Here is a 23669-nt window from a genome sequence, read left to right as displayed (position 1 = left end):
CATTGCTGAAATGATGTTTATATTATTTGTATACATAGACAATGCAAAACAATAATCGCATAAGTGACCTTTATCCTAGAACTAGACAAAGCGAGAGAGGAGAGAATCCCTCATTTGTACATAGGTCCTTTAGTAATGTTTAGCGAGAATTCCTCAAAGCAGTGTTAGAATTCAAAAATACAATACATTTCATTAGAAATATAAGCATAGCAAATCAATTTATCTTTTAAGCCCAAGCATCAAAATTGACAGTATGAAAAAGACTCAAAATTATATTTCTTGCATGGCAAGGATAAGATCAAATGATTGACTACATTTAAAAAGGCACACAGAAACAGTTCAAATCAGGACATGAAATTTAAAAAAAGTTTATTGACTTACCCTTCAATATAAATGTCTATAGAAATATGGATGTACAATTTCTCTAAAATTAATTACAAAATGGTATAGAACAGTGGTACTCAACAGACGATCCACAAGCTGCATGAGCACTCCATAACTGTGGCGCATTATTTCGTAGAATGCACCAATAAGATTCTCATCACTATACAATTTGAAATAAGTTTTAATAGTGTTTTAGAAGTTACGCTTTTACTCCAGCCTGAGTAACATTGGTACAAAATATTGAATCTTTTCTAAATGAGTCGAACGTCATACAGAGTGTCTATCGTACTCATTGCACGCTATAAGGTTATTATTGAGAATTAATTTTAGTTTAGACTGTGTTCCAATTTGTCATGGTGACGCTACAAACGGCGTATAAAATAATGTGGTGGGTCATTTATTGCTCTAAATATTGTCACGGTTATGAATTATATGTTGACACTTCTGAATCCTGAACGAATTGATTTGAAATACGCAGTTTACTTTGTGGAATTCTATATAAATTTAAGAGACACAATATTTTGCTTGGTCTGCCGCTATTGTGGTGGTATGCTTTTACAACGCAATGCATGTAATTCCACAATAAAAAGTATAGTGAGCTGAAAAAGCGACATGAATGAAACTCTGTGTGAGTCAAAGACTTTTTGTTGCTCTTTTGTCAATGCTTGCTTTGTTCAAACGAGCTTTCCCAAAATTGAAGACAAAATATTTTTTATCAACTATAGCATCTACCGGCATTCTCAAGTGGGCTGGTCATACAGCGTAAATTCTTGATAAAATATGTTGGAACTCTAGTTTTATCTACGAGTATATACTCATAGAGATTAAAGACTTCTTAGAACGTTGCGAGCACACGACCGTCTAGAATTAAATAATCGCTTACGATACTTTTAGCAGTTGGTTCAATTTGGGAGAATACCAACGAAAATTAAGATCTGTAATGCAGTAAGTGTGAAGCTGACTTGATTTTCAAATTACTAAAATAAAAGACACAATGATATTTACTAAAATTCAAAAATTCTAACGGTTTTTTTTTTATTTTTCAAAAATGTTGCCAAAAACGGATCCACTTTGTTGCCAAAATCGGGGAGTGCCAAAATAAAGCATGCCAAAAACGGAATCCCACTGTATTTCTAAAAAAGGCTTCCTGAAGGGAGGCGAATATTTAGAAAGAAGGACTGATAGCAGAATTATTGGAGGTATTCCTCGTGAGATTTCTGAAAAGGTTTCAGATGGAATTTAAACTTTGCGTCCCACAGTGGTCCAGATTTGAAAAATAATGACAGAAATTACGCATTCTCAATATTTTACTATTTTTATCCATCAACATTGTTTTGGAACATGATTTGGGGTTGAAGACTCTATTTTGGGCAAAGTAACTTTTTTGTGGTTCTCATAGAGCAAACTTGTAACAGAAATGCTGTTTTCATACATATTTTGGCTCACAACTTTTTCAAAAAACTATCGTATAGACAACCTTAGGCAAGAAGATTCATTTGAATTATTTGTTATTGACGAGAAAAAAATATGCTGTAACTGAATTTGAACGGGTTTTGGTGAAAATTAATTGGGGTAGGTGTACCAGTTACGGCCTAGTTGAGTTTTGAAGCAAAAATTAATGTTTTTAAACATGGGCAGCTGTTTAACATCCGAACATGTAGAAACGTATTTTTCTTTTTAAATTCTCGTACGTATGTATTTTAGGCCGATTTCAATAACATTTTGACACAACACCACAACACTATTTATGTTTCGTGACCTGTACTGGGAACCTCAGTCGGACGGTTGGTTCCGGATTTATACGGATGTTTCGTGGAGTCTGTCCGAAGGTTGTTTGAGACATTCCCATGATTATTTTGCACGGATCAAATAAAGCTAGTGATTGTAACTGAATCATAAACCATTAGTATATTCCAACTATTTCAATTCATTATCATTCTGGCCAGCTCCGGATTCCCTTGGAACCGATTCCTGGGGCATCAGTTGGGGACCAAAATTCAATCAGCACAAACCACATTATGCGAGCGATACATCAATCTTCAAGATTTTATAACAGAATTGTAATACTTTACAAATTAAGTAATTGTATGCAATATAGGGCCATCTACAACTATTTCCGGAATATCCTAGAACCGATTCTGGAATCCTGGAAAAGGACATCAATCCGATGTTTGCAAATCATAAATATCATAAGAAAGACACATAAATCTTCAAGATTTTTCTCCAATACAGTACAATGACATTTTCATAAATCGTGATTTTTGCATAGATTTTACAAATGTCCGATCATGAACAACAAAAATAATTTCTTGTGATGTCCAATGAAACCCACATACAATGAAAGGAGCCCTTATCACGAAAAATGATAGAAATAAACAAAACCGTACCATTTTCTGGTGACGCCATCGTGGTCAGCTGCATTCAATTGACATGTTTCTTTCGTACGTTCGTTTGATCGCTCGTACTGTGAATGCTGACGGCAAATGCTGTCGAATGTAAACGAAAACGTGTCGACTACCGTGATTGCTAAAAATACTGATTGAACACAAATGCTTTATTGTAATTTTTAGTTTGCAAGTGGTCAGAAGACGTGTAACTTTTTTGCAAATTTCACTTCAATTTGTCCATTTAACCAATTGCATAGTTTATGCTAAGGGTATATTTCAGTCTGATATGTTCTTAAATAGATTGAGACTTGTTGTTAAATCAAATATTGCATTCAAAAATAACTCATGTTGCAGTAATGAGTTGAATAACGCTCGTCCAGAATCTAAATGACGCAAATATAACCACCGTCACAAATAACAGTCAAATTCATGACTCAACCTATGCACATTTTGCTTCTCTTCATCAGTTTCTCAACATGCTATGTACTTGCTGATAACGCGGCTGACGATTTACTGATAATGTCATCTCTCGCAAAGCCACTTGAAGCTTTTTTCCGTTATAGAAAACCTGCACTTTTTGGATTTGTCGTAAAAGATAGGCAATGCTATCTCATTCGAACAGAAAGATAAAAATAGCACATCTTCAAATATCAAATCAGACAGTACTACTAAGCATCTTGGATACAGATCTAACGCCAGTAACGAAAGTAAAATTAGTGAATTTTCTTGAAATTCGAAGACGGTTGTTGAGGCTGCAAAGCTGAAGCTCGCTGAACAAAAATCTGTTCGTTGAGATAACAAACGCGAAACCGCATCGAGCATTCAATGCGGTTACCTGTAGACGCATCGAGTCTTATGTTTGAACAGCATTTTTCTTATCGCAAATTCCAACTGAACAGTGATCCTACTAGGGTGATTCAAATTGCAAAAAAAGTTTGCAAATCTCATCTCCCGCATATGTTTTAACAATCTTTATAATAAAAATAGATTTCAGACAAATTTTCAGGAATTTCGGTGATCATTTAAGTAGATGTAGGACTATTTGGAAATTACTTTGGAAGAAATTCGAAATAATGTTCTAAACACAGTATAAATTTTATGTAACTACAAACTTTTAATTTCTAATTCCAAACGCATTTTTCAAACCATAGAGAAGAAAATTGCTGAAGTGGGCAAACTAGTCCGAGTACAAGAGATATCGATAAATTTATGTACATTCTTTAAGTTTTATATGTATGTATAGTCTTCTACAGAAACATCAAATAAAATTGTAGCATCAATGTGGATATGGTTATTTATACCGGTGTTAAGAGTATTATTATTGTATTTTTTCTATAAAAGTTAATACAAACCTTCAACGTCTTCGGGCTACTTTCAAATCTTCACTAAAATTTCTGAAAATTTTGCCATCAAAATGATTGTTAAAAAGATATGGAAGACAGGATTTTTCAAACTTTTTTGGTTTTTGAATCACCCAAGTACCAGAAGTGTGTTATTTTCCCTGTTTGAAGAAGATTCCATCCTCCCTCTGATAGGCCCACCGATTCAGAGCTCGAAAGTGTGCGTGAACCAAGTTATGTTTTTCTACCAGTGATTCAACTTCAGTCGCAACTGAAAAATTCCCTCGTAAAGAACGTGCAACCGTGGAAGCGTTTAATTCTGCATTAGAAAACAATCAAACAATGAAATAGTGCCACTTCAGGAGGTGTTTTCTGAAAAAAAAATCCAAACCAGTGTCTACCCTCCTAATGCTCCTGTGTTTGTTTGTGTTTCTGTGGAAAATCCTACGAAATATGTCCACCATATCGGCAACGATACAGCAAGAGCAGCAACTGGAACTGCTCCGGCAGCAGTTGGTAGAACATCAGCGAAGAAAGTTAAGACAGTTGCAACAGCAGAAGCCGGGCAGTGGCAATTATCAAAAACTTCGAAAACTGTGTCGTGATAAGGCGGCAGCTACCAAAGAAAACTTTCTGCTGCACAAATTTTTGTTCGGGTCCGAGGCGATCCCGGAGAACGGAACGGTGAATGGTGATAAGGGCGGTGATGGTAGCTGTGATAAAATGGATTACTTGAGTGATAAAGGTATTTATGAGGAAATTTGTCTTTGTTGTGCAGTATGGTACTAACAATTAGGTTCCGTTTGGGTGCTGATGAGTAATTTCTAACCGTAGACGATAAATCGTATGAGCCAAGACATTTATCGAGAAGTTGCATGACATACTTTTGTAGTTTTTGAAACAGGGATTGATTGCATGTGAATGAATATTACGAAAGTAATTATGACTGGACCAAGTTTGGTAGACGAGCTTCCGTTTTGATTTATATTACGGACACTTAAGGCCTCAGTGAAGTATAACTTATCAGAAAGCATATACAATAAATCATTCTGTACAAAACACTTAACTTTCAAATGGTGGGTGAAGATTTTGATTCTACAACAGGAATAATTTTGAATAAATGGAAATGTATGGTCTTTTCGTGATTTTTATTACGGACGCCTCATATTCCGGACACTTTGATTCGAATTCCGGACAGCTCATGAAAATCAGGGTTAGAAAGGTCAAATCATCAATTAAAATCGACAAACCATTAAATAGACGTCTGGGGTAATTGGATACTATAAATTTGTATAGATTTCTATGGAAAATGATTATTAAAACGAGCCTGGAAAGTGAGAACTTTTGAGTGACAAAAATTGAAACTTTTCGTGTGAAATATTTCCCATACAAAGTTGAGTGTCCGGAATTTGAAGTTGTCCGTAATATGAATCAAAACGGTACATCAGTAGCGCGAGAAATGGATAGTTTAGATATGCAGGACATCTTCTACGCACAGTAATACCTGGGTGGGACGGTCAAAGGAACCCATGTTTTATATGATCTTAAACAAAATAGAGAAATCTCGCTGAACTTTGCTAAAGGGCCTATGTAACAATGAGAGATTCTCTGCTCTTTCGCTCTCTTTCGATTGTAACAGTAAAATACTAAAGCTTTTGGGGATTTTTTTTTCACTAAGGATCGAAAGACAATGTCCTTGGCTAGCGTGTCATACAAAAAACGCAGTAGAAGAGGTTAATGTGGCTCAGTTATTATTTGAAAAGAAAGTAAACAAAGAGAGCTTCTCAATGTTAGGCAGGTTTATCAAGAAACCAAAAAATAGTTTAGCTATCATTCATGGTTGACGTGTTTAACAAATGTTAAATATGGAATATTTTCCTGAGAAATAGAAAATTGTTTATTTTGAACACAATGATGGTTCAAATTTAATTGGACAGAACAAAAAACCCCCTATGCTGCTGCCCACGAGCAATCGCGCAATGATTTCTGATTTGTTGACAAATAATTTAGTCATCGTCCAACACATTCAGAGCTTCCATATTTACTACCCAGCCAATCAGCAGTTGAGGTTGAGAGCAAAATCTCCACAAATGGCTTGACGAATGCCACCGCCTTCACGACACATTTTACTTGGGATCATTTTACAATCGGCCAGACAGCAGCAACAAGCGAACAAGTGGGTATCAAAAATTCAATCGTAATCCATTCCGGGTGATGTTGTTTGGCCAGGCGTGCGTGAGTTGGTTCTACTGTCGTCTGATCTCCTGTTTTTTGCGGGCATTGATTTGCTATCCAACAATACTTGTGCGACTTCACTCTTCTCTCGAAAAATTCACCTTACATCATCTTTTTTTTCTCTTCTCGAAAGACAAATCTACAGTTCGGGTCGTGTCAAAAGGTAAACGCTACAAACAAAAATTGCCTTTTCTGTTTCAAGACAAACCGAGGTAATGTACGTAAGATAAATTCAGAAGAACAAATCAAGGTGATTGTTGTTTTCGGGGTGTCTTTCCAAGCAAGGGGGTAAAAATATGACAAGCAAGCTCACCATATGGGATGGGACGAGGAAACTGTCTTGTTTCCCAGTTGATTGATGGCCGCTGAATGTCGTGCTTCGGCGGTGGTATGTCATGTACCCCAACCAGAGGCAAATTTGACACACTCATTGCGGATAATTTCGTGGTCTCATCCACAGTTTCAAACAAAGGAAACATGAAAAAGTTTCATACTCCTACGCGATTCCATTCTTCGCACTTGGTATAGTGAAAGGCACGTCGATCTGTGGCTTCAGATTAAGGGAACCTGTTTGTTTTGGTAAATAGATGTCACTTTTCGAAGATGAAAGTTGATGTTTTGAGAGTTGGATGTTCTTAAATGTTGCTAACGATAACGATGATGAATTGCAAGACATTCTTATTAGGTTTTTGGAATATGTACAGTGTTGGACAGCACATTTGTAAATTTTTCGTTTTTTTCGTACAAAATGATCAAATTTCGTAAGCTAGATCTTAGGTATTTATGGGCCGATTTGAAGGAAACTTTCATAGCACATCAGACATAACTTGAATTTTAACCAATATTTTTGAATATTTTTGTCAAATCACAAGTTAATAAAAATAATAAAAATTCAAAACTATCTATCTGAAACTCCAAAAGCTCTAAACAAAAACTTTCTTCAGCAAACTTGTTTCATTCGTCAAAGTCTACAATTTTGCTGAAGACACCATGAAGTTATTTTTTCAATTTGTTTAGTTATGTCAATTATAATTAATCGTCAAAAAATTCACTTTAGTCTAGCCGTTATTGCATTTGAACTCTTTTTTTGGAAAAATCGCTCAAAAATATGTGTTGAAATTCAAATTATATCGGAAGAACTATGAAAATTACATTCATTTGATTCATAAATAACTTAGATCTAACCCTCTAAAGTTGATCATTTTGTATGGAAAATCAAAAAAGTTGCCAATACTGTATGCCCCAGAGATTTAATTGAAATATCTCCTACAATTCATCATAATCATTGGTCGCAAAAAAAAAAAACACGTTGAAACACTTAGGAGAAGTGGTGGAAAAATGAACACCGGGCTTAAAGTTTTCTTCGAAAACACAAAAAATTGCTTCATGAATTTTTCCAACAATTTTCGCAAAGAATCCCTTGAAACAATACAAGAAAATATCCTCTAAAATTCATTCAATGATTTTGTTTTAAAAATTTCTCTATATTTTCAAAAAAAAAAGTCTATAGAAATTCTACTTAGTTTGCTTCTGAATCTTTAAAGAGTTTTCTGAGCAACTACATTCATTTTTTTATAGATCTACCTGCAAAGCCTAGGGCAATAATCCATTAAATAAAAGCTAATAGTAATCTTCCAGCAGTTCCTTTTAGAATAAATCTTGAATTTGTCCACAGCAGGAATTTCGGAATTATATTCAAAAAAATTTTAAATGAGAAATTCTAAAGTATGGAGTATTTCTACAGGAATACAGGAATAGAAATTCAACAAAGGATACCTCCAATCATTTCTGTAGGCAGGGATTTCCCTATAATTACAATCATAGATTTTTCAAAGTACCGTCGTGCGGGGTTAAATTGGTCCATAAGGGTGACTTTGGGCCAAAATGATTACAGCAAGCTGCTGCCAGAATAATGAAAACTATGTGTCAAGCTTTAAAAATACTTTATAAATAGCCAATAGATGATCATAGATTAGTTCTTTGGCGTTCCTACTAACTATGAGATGCATCAAAAGAGGCGGTTAAAGTCAGTATGACGGCAGTATTATTTTTTGAATTCCTTTGAACCTCGGACTTCGTGGTCGTGCGGTTAGTGTCACGAGGCAGTTAAGCCTATCGTGTCATGGGGTGGGGGTTCTATTTTCGTTTCAGCCATCCAGCCTACAATTGTTCATACGAAAATTTCTCTAGGGGAATCTCAACGATTACATCTGATTTTTTTCAAGAGTTGCATCTAATGATGTTTCATCAGATTCACTTGAGTAATATTTAAGAAGTTCCTCAAAAAAAGTTTTAGTTTTTTATGTTCTTGTGTAAGAATTCTTCCGGAAAAAGATCCAGTAATTTGTTTTGAAGTTCCCTGTTAGATATTTGTCCCAGAGTTTTGTTCCGTTGAAAAATAACGTCAGAAAGAAAAAGCAGGTCTTCATCAGATTAGAGTAAACCCATCGATAACCAGCAATACAAAACTTCGAATCGCTTGTGATTGTTCCAAATACGGTTTCTACCCACGATTATGTCGCAGTGTCGACAAGTGTGTCTCTCGGTGATACTGCTGCTGCCACAAGTGTCGATATTTTTGTAAACTCAATATGTACTTTGGACCGAGAGTGCACTTTGCTGTTGATGCACCCAAGTTTGTGAATTGAACGGATTGACTAGCTTAGCAGCAGTGACGGCGCCCGCCTTTGGTGACCTGAAGTTAACTCAAGTCTACCGCCGCCCCTGCAATCCGAAGCAGCTCCCAGAGCAAGGTTATCTGGTATTCTGCTGTACGATAGAGTTTTACTTTTTGTTTGTGAAATTCAAATGCCGAGAAAACAAACTCTTCCGATCTCTCAGTGCAGGCCCAACCTTGAAATAAAGTCGAGCAAATGAGGAAGCACACGGTCGAGCGCTGTGTTTGATTTACGCCTTATTACCATCGGTCTTTGCGGGCGGTGCGTTGCACATTGGGACAATTACAGAAGAAAAAACGATCAAAATCGTTATAGTGCATTGGTGTCTTTAGATGTTCAGGTGTACACCATTGTTCCAAATTATTTTGAGGTCATGCTTCATGGTAAACTTGACAAAAAAAAAATGTTTCTTGATTTTTTTTTAAATAAAAATTTTCGTCAATGTTGTAGAATATTAAATTTCAAGTAACTTTAATGGAACCCTTCTCATCGTGGCATGTCTACTTGAAGTTTTCTAATAAAAAGCTTTTGGTTTATGTGGGAAGATTATTAGTTGAATTTTGGAAACATTAGAAGAAATCTTCCATTTCTGCAAGTATGAAGGAAAAATATCCAAACTTGTTTGCAATCTACTCATCTGTAGTAGCTGGCTTCGTCTTTTAGCGGAGAGCCCTGTGCAATCCGCAAACAAAAAATTTTGACATCTCTGTGTGGTAACTTAGCTAAGTCAGATGTGAAAATATTGTACTCTTACAGGAAAACTTTCAGATTTGGAGTTCTGATAATTAACCTGAAGTGTACGATTTGACAAATAACTTTGGATTATTCTAACTACAGAATGTCAGAAAGTTGGAAATCATTTTTTTTTCTTTTTCAATTTTACAATCAAGCCTTCATGCCAAACACTATCGAATGCTTTTTCTATGTCTAGAAAAGCAAGACCAGTAGCCTTCAGATTTGTTAGAACGAATCAAATTTGTTACACGTAAAAGTTGATGAGTGGTCGAATGTCCATGTAGCAAGCTGATTGGACCTCAAAATACTTTGATACAAAGATGTAGAAGAACCTTATGAATATATTCTCTGGAGACACCGCGAACAATGACAACATTCGATCGATATTATAAACCATTACTTTTAAGTATTTCAGAATACTTAAGAATACTTTTTTAATAACATAACAGCCTAAAAGATTATATGAGTATGTATGTCGTAGTTTTATTTAAATTATTTTCGTAATCGTAAAATTATCATGTTCGTCAATTTCATTTTGCAAACGAATCTGATAGGCGACAGTAAAAAGCAACTTGAGACGGCGGGAAACGTTGTGTTTGCAATTTACAATTCAACAGCCCATTTAATGCAGACTTTGCCACTGAATTGGATTAGGTTCAACAATAACAATCAGTGCCTTCGCATGAGTGCTGGCAGGGTGTGCGAATATGACTTTTAAATGTGCGCTTGGCTCTGCTGCCAAAACAATAACACCAGACGATCTCATTAATTTTCATGCGAATGCAAAAGCCTCTCTGCACAGTCTCGTTCACGGTGCCCGTCGTTACATTTCTAGACTGTGGTGTTTGAAAAGCTGTTGAAATTCTGATTCATTCAATTGAATTGAAATAGTGTTTTAATTATGACAATTTGTTGGGTGCAAAAAAACATTGACATTGCCCGTTTAATCTAAGATTAAGATTTGTGTGTTTTAGTTCTGATTCGAAAAAATCTCAAAAATGTAATCCGGTCCGGTTTTCTCTGAAACAGTCAAAATATATGAGTAAAATGGAACATCAATTTGACTTGTTTGGTGGCAAGATACTTATTTACCTGTTTGGTTTTCTTTTGATAAGTACTTCAAAGAAAATTGATTTTTTCAGTTTTGAACATTTTTCAAATTTAAAAAATACTTAACTTTATAAGATCCATAACGCAGTGTTTCTCAATCTATCGGTGGCGATCCCTCTCACCGATGGATCACAAGTTGATTGTTTATTGGTTTACACAGGTTTGACCACGTTCATATTTACTACACACAAAACCCATTAGTTTAAATTTTATATTGTATCCCGTTGTGTCTGAACCAAAAAATTATGAAAATCGAATGTACATCGTTTTTACCCGACAGCTTTCTTTGCTAATTAAATTGTTGCATTTGTATATTGTGTGGCTAGCATGAATATACTCTTACTCTGAGAAGTCGCAGTGCGTAATTTTGTCTAAATTATGCAATCATCGTGAGATTTTTGAATGCTTCAATCTTCATTGTTATACTTACTAATAAAAACGCTAACAAGAATTCAAACCAAATTACTGCATTCAAAGTACATTACAAATTACTGCAACCTAATGAGGAAAATTACCCTCCCCTTGTTAGCACTTCGAACGCTCGACCCAATTCTGAAACTACATGACGCTACATTAATCTTCGACTCAAAGTTCAAATTGAATATGTATGTACAACGACACCGCTCCTCCTAACAGAGTAGTCCACCAGGAGAGCACTCCTTGTTCGCTGATTGCATGTAGAGAAGAGATCGCTACACGGCACGCATACGACGAGAATGTGTGGGCGGCATAACCCGAGCGGAATCTGATTTCAAAATCTTATCGAAATTAATATGATGCTATCAAAATTTGTTCATAAAAAAATGATCTCATATTCTGTTATGATTGTTGTCAACTCGATCAAAACATCATGATATTCGATGATACAAGACATCAAAATTTATTTTCAATTAGTTCTCATTCCCTGGTCGGGAAAGCCTAATGATCTAACCAGACACAGTACGGACACTGCGTCTTCGGTGCAGTAGTCTGATTCGTTCAATCTCGTGCCGTGCAGAGTGGCAAATAAACCATAAGCCACGATCCCGTTCGATCACGCAGCATAACTAAAGTGTTCCTGTAGGGTTCTCTCTCATGTGGTCCAAAATCAAAACAAGGTATGGTCTTGCGAAATGCAAATTTCATAACACGAATCAATCACTGTCACGTGGTCACTGGGTTTCCCTTTTTGAACTACTAGATCTATATATGGATTTACACGTGCCGCAATAGAATTCCAGCTATTTGCCCTACATCCATCTATTCTTGGAGCGAATCAATCTAACACCTTCTTTTCTCCTACTTCTCCATTTCAGATCTTAAATTTCTTCGTATGTCAGAGTACCCAAACCGTCAACAGCAGCAGGGGAAGTTTGTGTTGTCACAGCAGAATCAGTCCCTTCTGAATCATACTCATAACCATATCCATCAGCAGTTCGGTCGTCCGCTTCTCAGCAAGCAAAACTCACCCATCCGACGTCCATTGGCTTGCAACGCAAACTTCTGGCCCAACGGCAGCAATATCAACGCTAACAACGCCAACAGCAACAACAACAACAATGCCCATACAACTACGCCAACCGGAGCGTTGTCAACTGGAGTGCACGGCTTGTTTGGGGCACCCGGAATCAACGGGGGCGGCGGTAGCCCAGGCCGTGACAGTCTGTTAAACGACGAAAACCTCAAATCGAACGTACAGATTGTGCTGGACAATATCAATCGAAATTATCATGCCCTGCGGGAGCAAATACTGAGCAACAGTAATCATAATAATCTCAATAACAACTGCAACAACAACAACGGTAACGTAAATCCTCACCACCTAGTGCTGCTGCAGCGGCTGCAGAGTGTGAGTCAGCAGTTGAAGAGGACGGCAGGTTTGTCGGGACAACAGCCGCAGCAGTACCAGGGCAAGATGGCGGCCAGTCCCGATTCGGACACGAACTGCAATCCGTACATGCCGCCGTTGAGCTGCTCGATCGCCTCGTCGCAGGATTTCAGCCATGACTACTCGGACTATCAGTGGTTCATGGATTACGGGTGAGTGTGATTCTTTTTTGTAGAGCTTGCAGGTCCTTCTTGAGCATAGTTCCATGGCCACTCTTATCAGGCTTGTAAGCTTCCCAGAACGCTGGTCTCGTCATGATTTTCCATAGCTCTACGTTGTCGATGTTATTCTATTTCGCCTCAAAATCGATGAAAACGTGACGCGTTGGAACCTCGTATTTATTACAGTTTTTAGGGATTTACCGTATAATAAAGATCTGGTCCGTTGACAATCGACCGTCAACGAAGCCGGCTTGATAATTTCCAACAAAATCGTTTACCCACTCCTCCTGTAGCTGTTCTGTTTCCCAGATTGTGCCCATTAGCCCGGCTAGCCTCTCAGGGACTATCAGTTCAGCTCCAATACCATCCTTACCAGTTGCTTTATTGCTCTCGAGCTGGTAAATGTCATCCTTAACGTCCCTCAAAGTGGGGCCTAATTGGATTCCATCGTCCACAGTACTGACGTAGACATTTTCTCCATTGTCTTGACCCTTATTGCTCTTGCTCTCAGCACCATCCAGGTTCGAATTCAGTCGATGACTCAAGTCGTTGATGATCAAAATGAAAATCAAAGGACCGACGTGGCTACCTTGCGGCACGCCAGACGAGGTAGCGAAACTAGTTGATTTGGTGGATCGTAGATTAACATAGGCGGCACTGTCTCCTAGATATGATCATGTTTACGCATTGCTAAATCATGGGATACCTTATCGAAGTTTTTGGAAAAATCTACGTAAATGCCATCCACTTGGCAGTGTTTTTACAAGCTGGATGTTGACGCGATCAATGCATACGCCCTCTTTTGGATTTGCTGTCGTTCAAAATTCTACTACTCCTACGATCGCTACCCACGTCACCGCAACGATCGCAGTAAGAACAATAGAGATGATGATTAGTTAGCTGTAGCGTGTACGATTTGTATGCACAATTTTCTTAAACTACTCTCTTGAATTACCGTGAATTGCACTAGTTGATATTATCGATCACAATCACAAACCAATAGTGTGATTTCGAGTAGATATAGTAAAAATATATACTTAACGCTATTCCTTAGAATATTGCTGATGCATTAATTGCTTCGTATAGGTTTAGGCATTCCTCAAAATAAAATCAACTTTCCATAGTCTCTCAAGCACTAATGGAAAGTGGCGAATATTTCTGCCGAACTGGAACAAAAACAAAACCAAACGCTCCCGATCGTCAGAGCGCTGGTTTATTCGCATCTGTCGTGCTTCCGAGTAACCGAAGCTAAAAGTGATTCGCGAACGTGTTCGGAGCTGTGCAGAGTAATATTGTGCTTTTGGGAAAAAAAAACTGCTTCCCCTCCGAGATTTATGGTTTCCAAGGGTTTTTGACTATAACCTAGTAGTTTACTGTCGATTTGATGGTTATTTAAATAAATTTGTCAGTCGAAACCAAGGTCAAAACCACGGTAGACACAACAAGGTAGGCTATTCCCACGTGTAAACAACGATTTTCCATCAAAACATGTGTCGTCATTCCTATCGTCAAGCATGGGGCCTTGAGGATAGTAAAGGAGAGCAGGCCTTGCTTTCTTTTGCACTCGTTCGAGTTTGCGATAGGAATGACGTCACTGCCAAATGTCATTTTACGGAGTATAATACCTTGCTTCTTTTTACCGTGGGTCAAAACCATAATAAATCACACTTTGCTCGGTTACTCGCGAGTAAAATTTCCCGAGCTTGTTGCTACTTCTTTTGACATGTTCTCCCGAGCAGACGGGTGCGGACCTAGCCAGTTCGCGAGTCTGTTATATTTGTTATGCGTTGGTATACACTCGTGAGCTGCTTCGTGATGCGAACTTTTCCACCGCTGCGTCTCTAGTGAATGGTCCTAAATATTTGATTGTAAGTATCAATATCTTCGAAATAATTAACAAGAACTGTGAATTTATGAAGACACAAATATTGTATAAGGTCGAAAATACCAATCGCATAGTACCAGTTTGAGGTTCAATACGCTCAACCATAGAAAAACCTAATTGTAAGTAATGGTGTTATGAATTATACTTACTTATTTGGCTTTACATCAATTATCTTGATAAAGCCTCGCCAACAATATTTCGCCAATTCCCTCGGTTCATGGCCGCTTCTCTCCATCCTCGACTGTGACCCACGCTCTCCAGGTCCTGGTGTACCTGGTCCATCCACCTAGCTCGCTGCGCCCCACGCCTTCTTGTTCCGACCGGATTCGTGGCGAACACCATCTTTACAGGGTTGTTGTCCGGCATTCTTGCAACATGCCCTGCCCAGCGTATCCTTCCAGCTTTAGCTACCTTCACGATACTGGGTTCGCCGTAGAGTTGAGCGAGCTCGTGGTTCATCCTTCGCCGCCACACGCCGTTCTCCTGCACGCCGCCGAAGATCGTCCTTAGCACTCGGCGTTCGAAAACCCCAAGAGCTTGCAAGTCCTCCTCGAGCATAGTCCACGCCTCATGCCCATAGAGGACTACCGGTCTTATGAGCGTTTTGTACATCGTGCATTTGGTGCGGGGGTGAATCTTTCTTGACCGCAGTTTCTTCTGGAGCCCATAGTAGGCACGACTTCCGCTGATGATGCGCCTTCGTATTTCCCGACTAACATTGTTGTCAGCCGTCAACAAGGATCCGAGGTAGACGAACTCGTCCACCACCTCGAAGGTATCCCCGTCTATCGTAACACTGCTTCCTAGGCGGGCCCTGTCGCGCTCAGTTCCGCCAACCAGCATGTACTTTGTTTTCGACGCATTCACCATTAGCCCGACTCTTGTTGCTTCGCGTTTCAGGCGGGTGAACAAATCTGCCACTGTTTCAAATTTTCTCCCAGTAATATCCATGTCGGTTATGAATTATAATTATAATTATTGACGAAAAAAATCAAAAACAAGTGGTTTGTTACGAAGGATGATATATTGTTTTAATTTTACAACTATTATCTTCAGCATTCACATATAACATATACCTATTTAAAAATAAGTAATAAGTCTAAGAGTCTTACTAAATAAGTATGTCTGTCTAAACTAAATAAATAAGGCTGTCCAAGATCTTTCCAGAATTCATTTAGAGAATTAGGCCTTGCCTTGTCCCTCCCTCGCCGATGGAAACACATTTACCACGGAAATTGAGCTTATGTTTGGACACGGTAAAAAGAAGCAAGGTATTATACTCCGTAAAATGACATTTGGCAGTGATGTCATTCCTATCGCAAACTCGAACGAGTGCAAAAGAAAGCAAGGCCTGCTCTCCTTTACTATCCTCAAGGCCCCATGCTTGACGATAGGAATGACCATACATGTTTTGATGGAAAATCGTTGTTTACACCTGGGAATAGCCTACCTTGTTGTGTCTACCGTGATGTTTGGATTTCACAGAAGTCTTCAATATTTAAATTTTAAAAACTAATTGCGTTCTGATTGACTCTTTGAATATTTCTTCAACTCTACCAAACAATTAAACTTCTGCTCAAGATGTCCCCAGATATCATTTGACGATTCTATCAACGGCCTTCAACATATCTTGAGTGTAATCTGTCAACAATATTTTACGGAATTCAACAAAAAACTCGTATCAGAGATAGCTCCACATATTCTTAAGAAATTTCTCCTCAGATTTTTCAAAATATTTTCCTTTCGATTCTTCAAAGACTTCATAGATAATCACTCCAAGGTTTATTTCAGAAACCGTTTCTTGGAAAACTTCGAATTTCTTCAATAAGTGTTCAGGAAAATCTCAAGGTTTTTGTTTGGGACAGTTTGTTTGTAATGCTACCAGAACTTTCTTCAAATCACAAGGCTTTTTGATTTATATTATTTATGAAAGAACTTACAGGGTAGGTTATAGGGATTCCACCAAAAATTCGCCTAAAATGGTGCCTTTGCGAATTCTACTGCATATTTCTTAGGAAATTTTTCATGCGTTTCCTCTCGAACTCGGTCGAAAGATAAACGAAATTCATCTTTAAAAAATATATATTTTAGGAATCACATTTTTTTTTCTTTTATTCCTCAATAAATTAAATATATTCCGTTAGAAATTGCTTGAGATTTATGAACAACTTCATGAACTCCTCAAAAAGTCCCAATTTTTCATTTTCCCATATATTCTACCACTTAGAAATTCACCAAGAACTCTTTCAAAGATTCTTCCAGGAATTCCACTAAGTTTATTCTGGATTTTTTCTTGCAGAATTGACACCAAACTAATGGTTTTGATCATACGGAGCATTTTTTTTCAAAGGCACTCTGTGCTCGTGGCCACTACTGTGCCGGAATCAGTTTATCTGTATCTTCTTTACCGATACAGATCTATTTTTAACTAATCTATATTTACATCTACCTTCACTCTCTTCTGCTCTCTTGTTCTCACACCGAGCAGGTAGGAGAGTGCTCTGCTGTTAGTCCAATCGATTTAAATAAGCCATAGACCATAGGCCAGGAGAAGTGGATGAACTTGTCATTCAGTTTCCTGTCAATTTTCATACAAAATCTACTTTTTCTCCGCTATAAATTCACTATGCTTTAACCACTTTCCCTGGCCTATTGCTTTTGCTGTGATCCGTTTTGCCGTGTTCCTGAGTCGTTTTAGGCTAGCTGCCTGCGAAGTGGGTCAGTTTGTCTCAGTCATCATCTAATACTGACGGAGGATGGATGTGCTCCCCAAAGCACGGTCCTCCGTGCGGCTTCTTCCGGTGGCTGGACGGGTTTTTTGTGGAGGGGTTGAGAATTGAACCCATGACCTTCCGCTTATGAAGCGAAAGCGTAACCTCAAGACTACGGACCCCCTTTACGGAGCAATTTAACACTTCAGTCGTCGCCCTGTTGTATTTTGTACAACCCCGCTGAAAAAATCTCGCTTTTCATTCACAACACCAACGCGGTGGTTCTGACGGTGGCAAACCGCGCGACGACTGAACCAGAAAAGATTATCAAAGAATTCCTGCTTGAAGTATTCCTGAAATTATTCAAAGATTCGATAAGAAATTTTACTTGGAACATCTCCCTATATTGCATTGCCTTAGTCAGGGATTTGCGAGAAATTGCTAATGGCTTTCCTCGAAATACTTATTTTAAATAATTTAGATACAATCATAGAAGTTTCTTCAGAAATACCATTTCAGCTTGAACGAATTTGTAGAGTGTGCGAATTTCTGTTGTATATATTTTCGAGCATTCTTAAAAAAAAAGATTTCATGCATAAAGTTCTTTGGGCATATTTTCAATTTCGTCAGATATTTCTACAATCCTTCCTATAGCTCTCTTAAAAGTTCTTCGATAATTGATTTCGGAATCTCTCAAGTGTCCTTTCGTATAAAAAAAATTGAAGAATTGATTGGCTGAATAATTATTCCTGTAGTTTCCCTAGAATAAATCCTATGAATTTTCTAAGGAATTCTCCAAATATTCAAAAGGCAACCATTCCACAGATCCGCTAGAAATCCTTTCGGAGGTTTACTGTCATTTATCTATGAATGTATCTGCAAAACATACTATTAGAAAAAAATTTGGATAGATCCTTAGAGGAATTCTTGAAAGAATTTTTGAAGTATTCAGAGAAGCAATGCCATAAGAAACTTCTCGATGAAATTTCGTAGCATTCTTAGGAACATTTATTTAGAAATCTATATATGGAATACTGGGGTAATTCTTTCAAATCTCGCATAACTTCTGATCTCGCCCTAAAAGCCATTGGTAACCATGTGTGTAGCTCGTTGTTTCTGAGCATTTGAATGGAGTTACACGTTTGTGAACAATGCTATGGGGAAGAAAGGATCATTCTCTACCTGTCAGTGGTGTTGGTTTGGAAGCTTATTCATTAATTTGCTCAGCAACAACGAGCTACACACGTGGTTACCAATGGCTTTTAGGGCGTTATCCCAGATTATGCGAGAAATTATCTTTTGGGAAGTTTTAAGAAGACCACCTGATGAATCCTCATTATTTTAGAGAATATTCTTAAGGAATTCGAGGATAATTTTTTATATGATAAGTATATGTAGGAATATTGGCAATATGAAAAAAATATGTTTTCTCAAAGATATCTCTGAAATATATTTTGATTGGATTGGTAATCTATGCAGATAGTGCATGATTTTGTGCAGTTTACAATAAGACATCAATAGTGCTTTAGTAGTGAGCGAGCAGCTGCAATAGCCAGGAAAACATGTATACAACTCGATATCGTATACAACTTTGTGTGAAAGAGTCACAGTGGACTTTCCAAATCGGTAAACGTACGAAGAGGCATTCTTGCAAAATAGACATCACAGATGTGATGATCGATTATGCATTCCAGATATTTCAGGAGAAAAAAAAGGTCAGACCGATTGATCTAAAAATCCGCTTCTTTATATAACACACGTCCTCAATTTAAAAGTAGCGAAGTTTTTTTTTCAGGTGGGTAACTCAGCAGATCGAAGATCCTTCTTGTACAATACGATATGAACCACTCGAATACAACTTCTACTATATTGTTTCCTATTTCTACTACATTGTTTCCTAAGTCTAGCTAAATTGGAATTCTGGACATGCTTCTTCAAAAGCTTCCATAATGTAGGACGTTGCATTACCTTCAGCATCATCTTAGTCACTTTGATTTTCAATGGACGGAGAGTATCCACGAAATTTCATTACTGCCAAATCGGTGTAGAATTTAACCGAGGTTTCCAAAATTGCATAGTCTGTGATGTTACACTAAAGTATTGGAAATAGATGTACGATGGATAGGGATTCCTCATTTCCTCCTCCAATTCGTCAATACTTAACCGATTATGTTCTAGCAGAGCTGTCTACCATATCACTTTTTTTTCTTCCATAAAGGTTGAGCGATTGCCTATTTCCAGTAATCTAAGATCGGTACTATTTTAGTGTTGTGTAAGACTGGAGCCTCTTAAACTCCAAATAATGTGATGAACATTGCCCACATTGCCTACAATTAGCGAATATCTATTGAAAACACCAACCTGCTTGCTAGTTCTTCTCGAACATAGTCCACGTTTGTATCGGAAGAGAACTGCCGGTCTTATGAGCGTTTTGTACATGATGTGTTTGGTGCGAAGACAAATCTCCTATAGACCATAGTACGACTATAACAATCACGTGCATACGTATTTCACAATTTACATTGCGATAGACATCGACGTTATCAAGCATTTGAAGTAGATGGTCTTAACGATTACTAAAAGAGCATTCTCGTCTATCATAACACCGCTTACCTTTCCTACAATTTTCGTCATTGTCGAAGCAAAAAAAAAAATGACTGGATCTTGTAAAAATCGAAACTGTCGCATGTAGCTTTCAAGTCGATGAACAAGGGCCAATAAATTTGTACTTCTCGTCATTATAAAAAAGGTTTGCTGTAGTGTAAAGAACGGACGAATTTCACAAGCAGCCATTCATGAAACCTTGATAATGAACTAATTTGCTAATGCCATAAGAGTACAAACACGATTAACTCTAATCATCTATAAAAATGCTTTCTCTCATCTTCCAGGAGCTATCGCGATGGAATCACCCACCAGAGCATCCTGTCGGCGCTGTCCGCCTCGTACAACGGCATCGGCGAGCTGTCCTACTACGAGGACCTCGCCAAGAACATCGACGCCAACCTGGCCGAGGTGGACATGGAGAGCTTCCGCACCGAAGACATCCACTCGTTGCTCACGACGCTGCCGACGATGTGCAGCGAAAGTGCCGAACTGCGTCGCAATCGGAACAACAACCGGGGCGATCTGATCCTGGACACGTGGGCCGAAGCTACGGGGAATCATGGGGCCGGGATCACAACGGTGGCCGACCTGGAGAACTCGATCTGCAAGTCGAAATTGCTATTCTCGCCGGTGAAGGAGTCGCACATCAGTGTGGACTCGTTGGACATGGATGGGTATCCGGACGAGGATGATATCATACTGACGTGCCAGGCGAACAAGAACAACTACACGATCGCGTTCGAGCAGAGCGCGCTTTACTCGGACGAGAGTTTCTACGGTAAGTTGGGGGAGGTATCTTAGTCACGGTAAAATCTACAATACTGTTTGCTTTCTAGATGGTCCGGAGAATTATGCCAAATACAAGCATTTCAATGTGCTTCACAACCTGGATCACATCATCAGGAAGAAGGCTCAGGAAACGGCGATGTCCGTTTCGGAAGTGGGTTACACGACTTGGAGTAAGCTCAGGAAAAATGGACCGGGACAAAGGTTAGTAACGCGGATATTTTTGAGCGCGTCAACATTAGATTTCAAAATACAAAAAAGTTATGCAAAAATCAATCTCTCATATCTTCCTTTTCCTTGCAATTCTTATGATGGAAATCGAGTTCTGTCAAATTGTCAACCATTTTGGTGAGGATTTCGGTCTCTACATCATTACACATTTCACACTAACATTCCTCCCCGCCGAAAATGTTGAACATTTTACTGAATTCCATTTTTATGACAAAGATTGTAATGAAGATATGGTAGATTGGGTTTTCAAACTTTTTGATCAACATGAATTTAATAAATTCAATTGAACCGTTCCAGGCTCCCAATGGTGGCGACAAATCCGTTACTCAACCACATTTCCAGGCATGCACCGACTTGTTTCGTACGAAAGAGCATGAGCATGCCAGATCTTAAAGGAAAGTGCGATGGAACGGAAACAGATCATCATTCCGAAGAAGTAGATCACAGCGCAGAGGCATCAGAACACTCGCATAAGGATCAGCAGCACAGGCATCAGTTGAACGTATCGCAAGCGGCAAGCTCCGGAGCTACTTCCGGTGAGTCGTTCGGTAAGCAGATGCGGACACTACTACCGATGTATCCGGTGCCCACCGATTCCGGCAGCGAGAGTTCCGTTCCTCTGAAGGAGGACTGCAACTTGGAGTAAGTTAATGTTTGATATGAGTATTTGAGATGAGGTATTGTAAGGATGATTCTCATTTGCAGCAATAATGAGGAGCAGCAACAGCATCAACCGTCGTTCAATTTGGTGAAGTTATTCATCAAACAGAAAAGCAGTTCGACAGACACCTGTATGGATGTTTCGTCGGGTTGTTGGCCGAGCGATTCTACGAATAGTGCTTCCGGTGGTGAGAACAACAACAACAGTAACACCAATTTGGCTGTAGCCAGTTCAAAGGATCGTTGTCGGAAGAAAAGCATGAACGATTCGGGAAAATGTTCGAACCTGGGAAGACACGACGAGGAAGAGTTCCAGTTCGATAGTCTGGATGCACAAATCAATAACAATAACAACAACAATGGGACAACGCCGATCGCCAATGGGGACGATAGGCAGGATCGGACGAGGTTGAACGATTTCAACTCCCCGGTTCATAAGAGGAACTACAAGGCATACAATCTGAACATCGCCAACAAGAATCTCCCTGCGGTGAATCCGGTGGTGTACAACCTAATGAACAACAACAACAGTGGAGGAAGCAACGCCAGCAGCGGAACCAATCTGAGCAGCAACAGTATTAACAACAATAATAATAATAACAATAGCTTTAAGGATACCAACTCGGATGCTAGTCGTACGTCGGAGAATCTGACGCAAATCTTCAACAACAGTGGCAATAACAATGGCGACGCTGCCGGTGCCAAAAGGAAGGTACCGATCGAGATGATTACCAAGTCGATGCAGACGTCGTTCATCGGGACCAAGGAGAAGGTGAGTTTGGATCATTTTGAAATAATATGAATCTCATTGGGTGTGGTATTGGAGGATAAAAACCGCAGTTTTTCAAGAATTTTTCATTTATTTTTAAATCTCTTTTAAAATGCTTACACAAAATGCGCTTCAGTGTTTCAGCATATTTAATTTTTTTAAGACATACCTACTTCTCCGCACTTTTGTCACAGATCGTTAACGCGAGTCTGACATGCGAAGACATTAAGACCGGTCAATTCCTGATGTAGCTAAACTGGATTGCAAACAATTGCAATCAGTTTTCAAGGAAGGAAATCAGAAAGTGTTTTCGCCGTCAGCCTAGTTTCGAGTAACTTTCCCTGGTTCCGTCCTCTGAAATTTCTTTGCATTGATAGTGTTTCTTATCCAGTGCGTTTCTACGTGCCAAAGGTATTCAAATGTACCAACTGCTAGCAGCTTGGTCACAGTGCTAGCTTTCGCGACAAATAGCGCCTCTGTGGCAAATGCAACCAAGATCACTTGGAAAATGCTTGCACGCATGAAGCTGAAAAGTGCAGCTTCTGTAGCAATGATCTGCATGACTTGCAGAAATGCCTGGCATACAAAAGGCGCATTCAAAATAGAATCGCTCCATTGCGAAGCGCTCCAAGAAGACGTATGTGGAAATCTTTAAAACCGCCCGTAAAAGAGTCTTCATCAGCCATCCCAGTTGATAACTCTTTTCAAAAGTTGTCTTCCGATGAAGCGCACGACGACGAAACCGATAGGAGAAATTCTTCGAAGGTACACGCATCCGGTAAAATAAAGTCTCCAAAGCGCCGGAAGTTAATGAAGTCTTCCCTCAAAAGTTTGTCGAATTCCAAAAGAAGTGGGGCAAATTTGATAATTTCGAAAAAAAGGTTTTTGATAATTCCGTTCCGTGCTGTAGCAAAGATCTGACAGATTAAACACACTTCGAAAAGAAGCTCCAGACAAGAAAGCAAGAAAAATGCTACTAAAGTCTCTCGCTCTTCCTCAAAAGCCCCCCGGGCCAAGTGAAGACTGATAACTTTAACGGCTCTTGTGGATCGCAAATGCGATGCCCTCAGAGTTTCTGATTCATTTAGAGGAATACTCGACCTTTTTCTCCACGCAATAGAAG

General features: G+C 38.7%; 1 protein-coding gene across 6 annotated transcripts in view; it reads left to right on the top strand.

Moving 5' to 3' along the window:
• Positions 1-23669, top strand: part of LOC5574982 — a 157758-nt gene that overhangs the window by 109658 nt on the left and 24431 nt on the right. For 2 of the 6 annotated variants that reach the window (XM_021842027.1, XM_021842029.1), the window contains exons 2-7: positions 4363-4856; positions 12165-12888; positions 20385-20878; positions 20937-21090; positions 21415-21759; positions 21823-22549. In XM_021842027.1, coding sequence (XP_021697719.1) covers positions 4520-4856; positions 12165-12888; positions 20385-20878; positions 20937-21090; positions 21415-21759; positions 21823-22549 — 2781 coding nt within the window. In that variant the 5' untranslated portion in view covers positions 4363-4519. Of the gene's footprint in view, positions 1-4306; positions 4857-12164; positions 12889-20384; positions 20879-20936; positions 21091-21414; positions 21760-21822; positions 22550-23669 lie in introns of all 6 variants that reach the window. The other 4 variants (XM_021842040.1, XM_021842044.1, XM_021842032.1 and 1 more) reach the window with 3 other exon arrangements.

Source organism: Aedes aegypti, chromosome 1 (assembly GCF_002204515.2).
Source record: "Aedes aegypti strain LVP_AGWG chromosome 1, AaegL5.0 Primary Assembly, whole genome shotgun sequence".
NCBI lineage: Eukaryota > Metazoa > Arthropoda > Insecta > Diptera > Culicidae > Aedes > Aedes aegypti.
The sequence above is the reverse complement of the archived record's forward strand: the minus strand, read 5'-3'. Positions and strand labels throughout refer to the sequence as shown.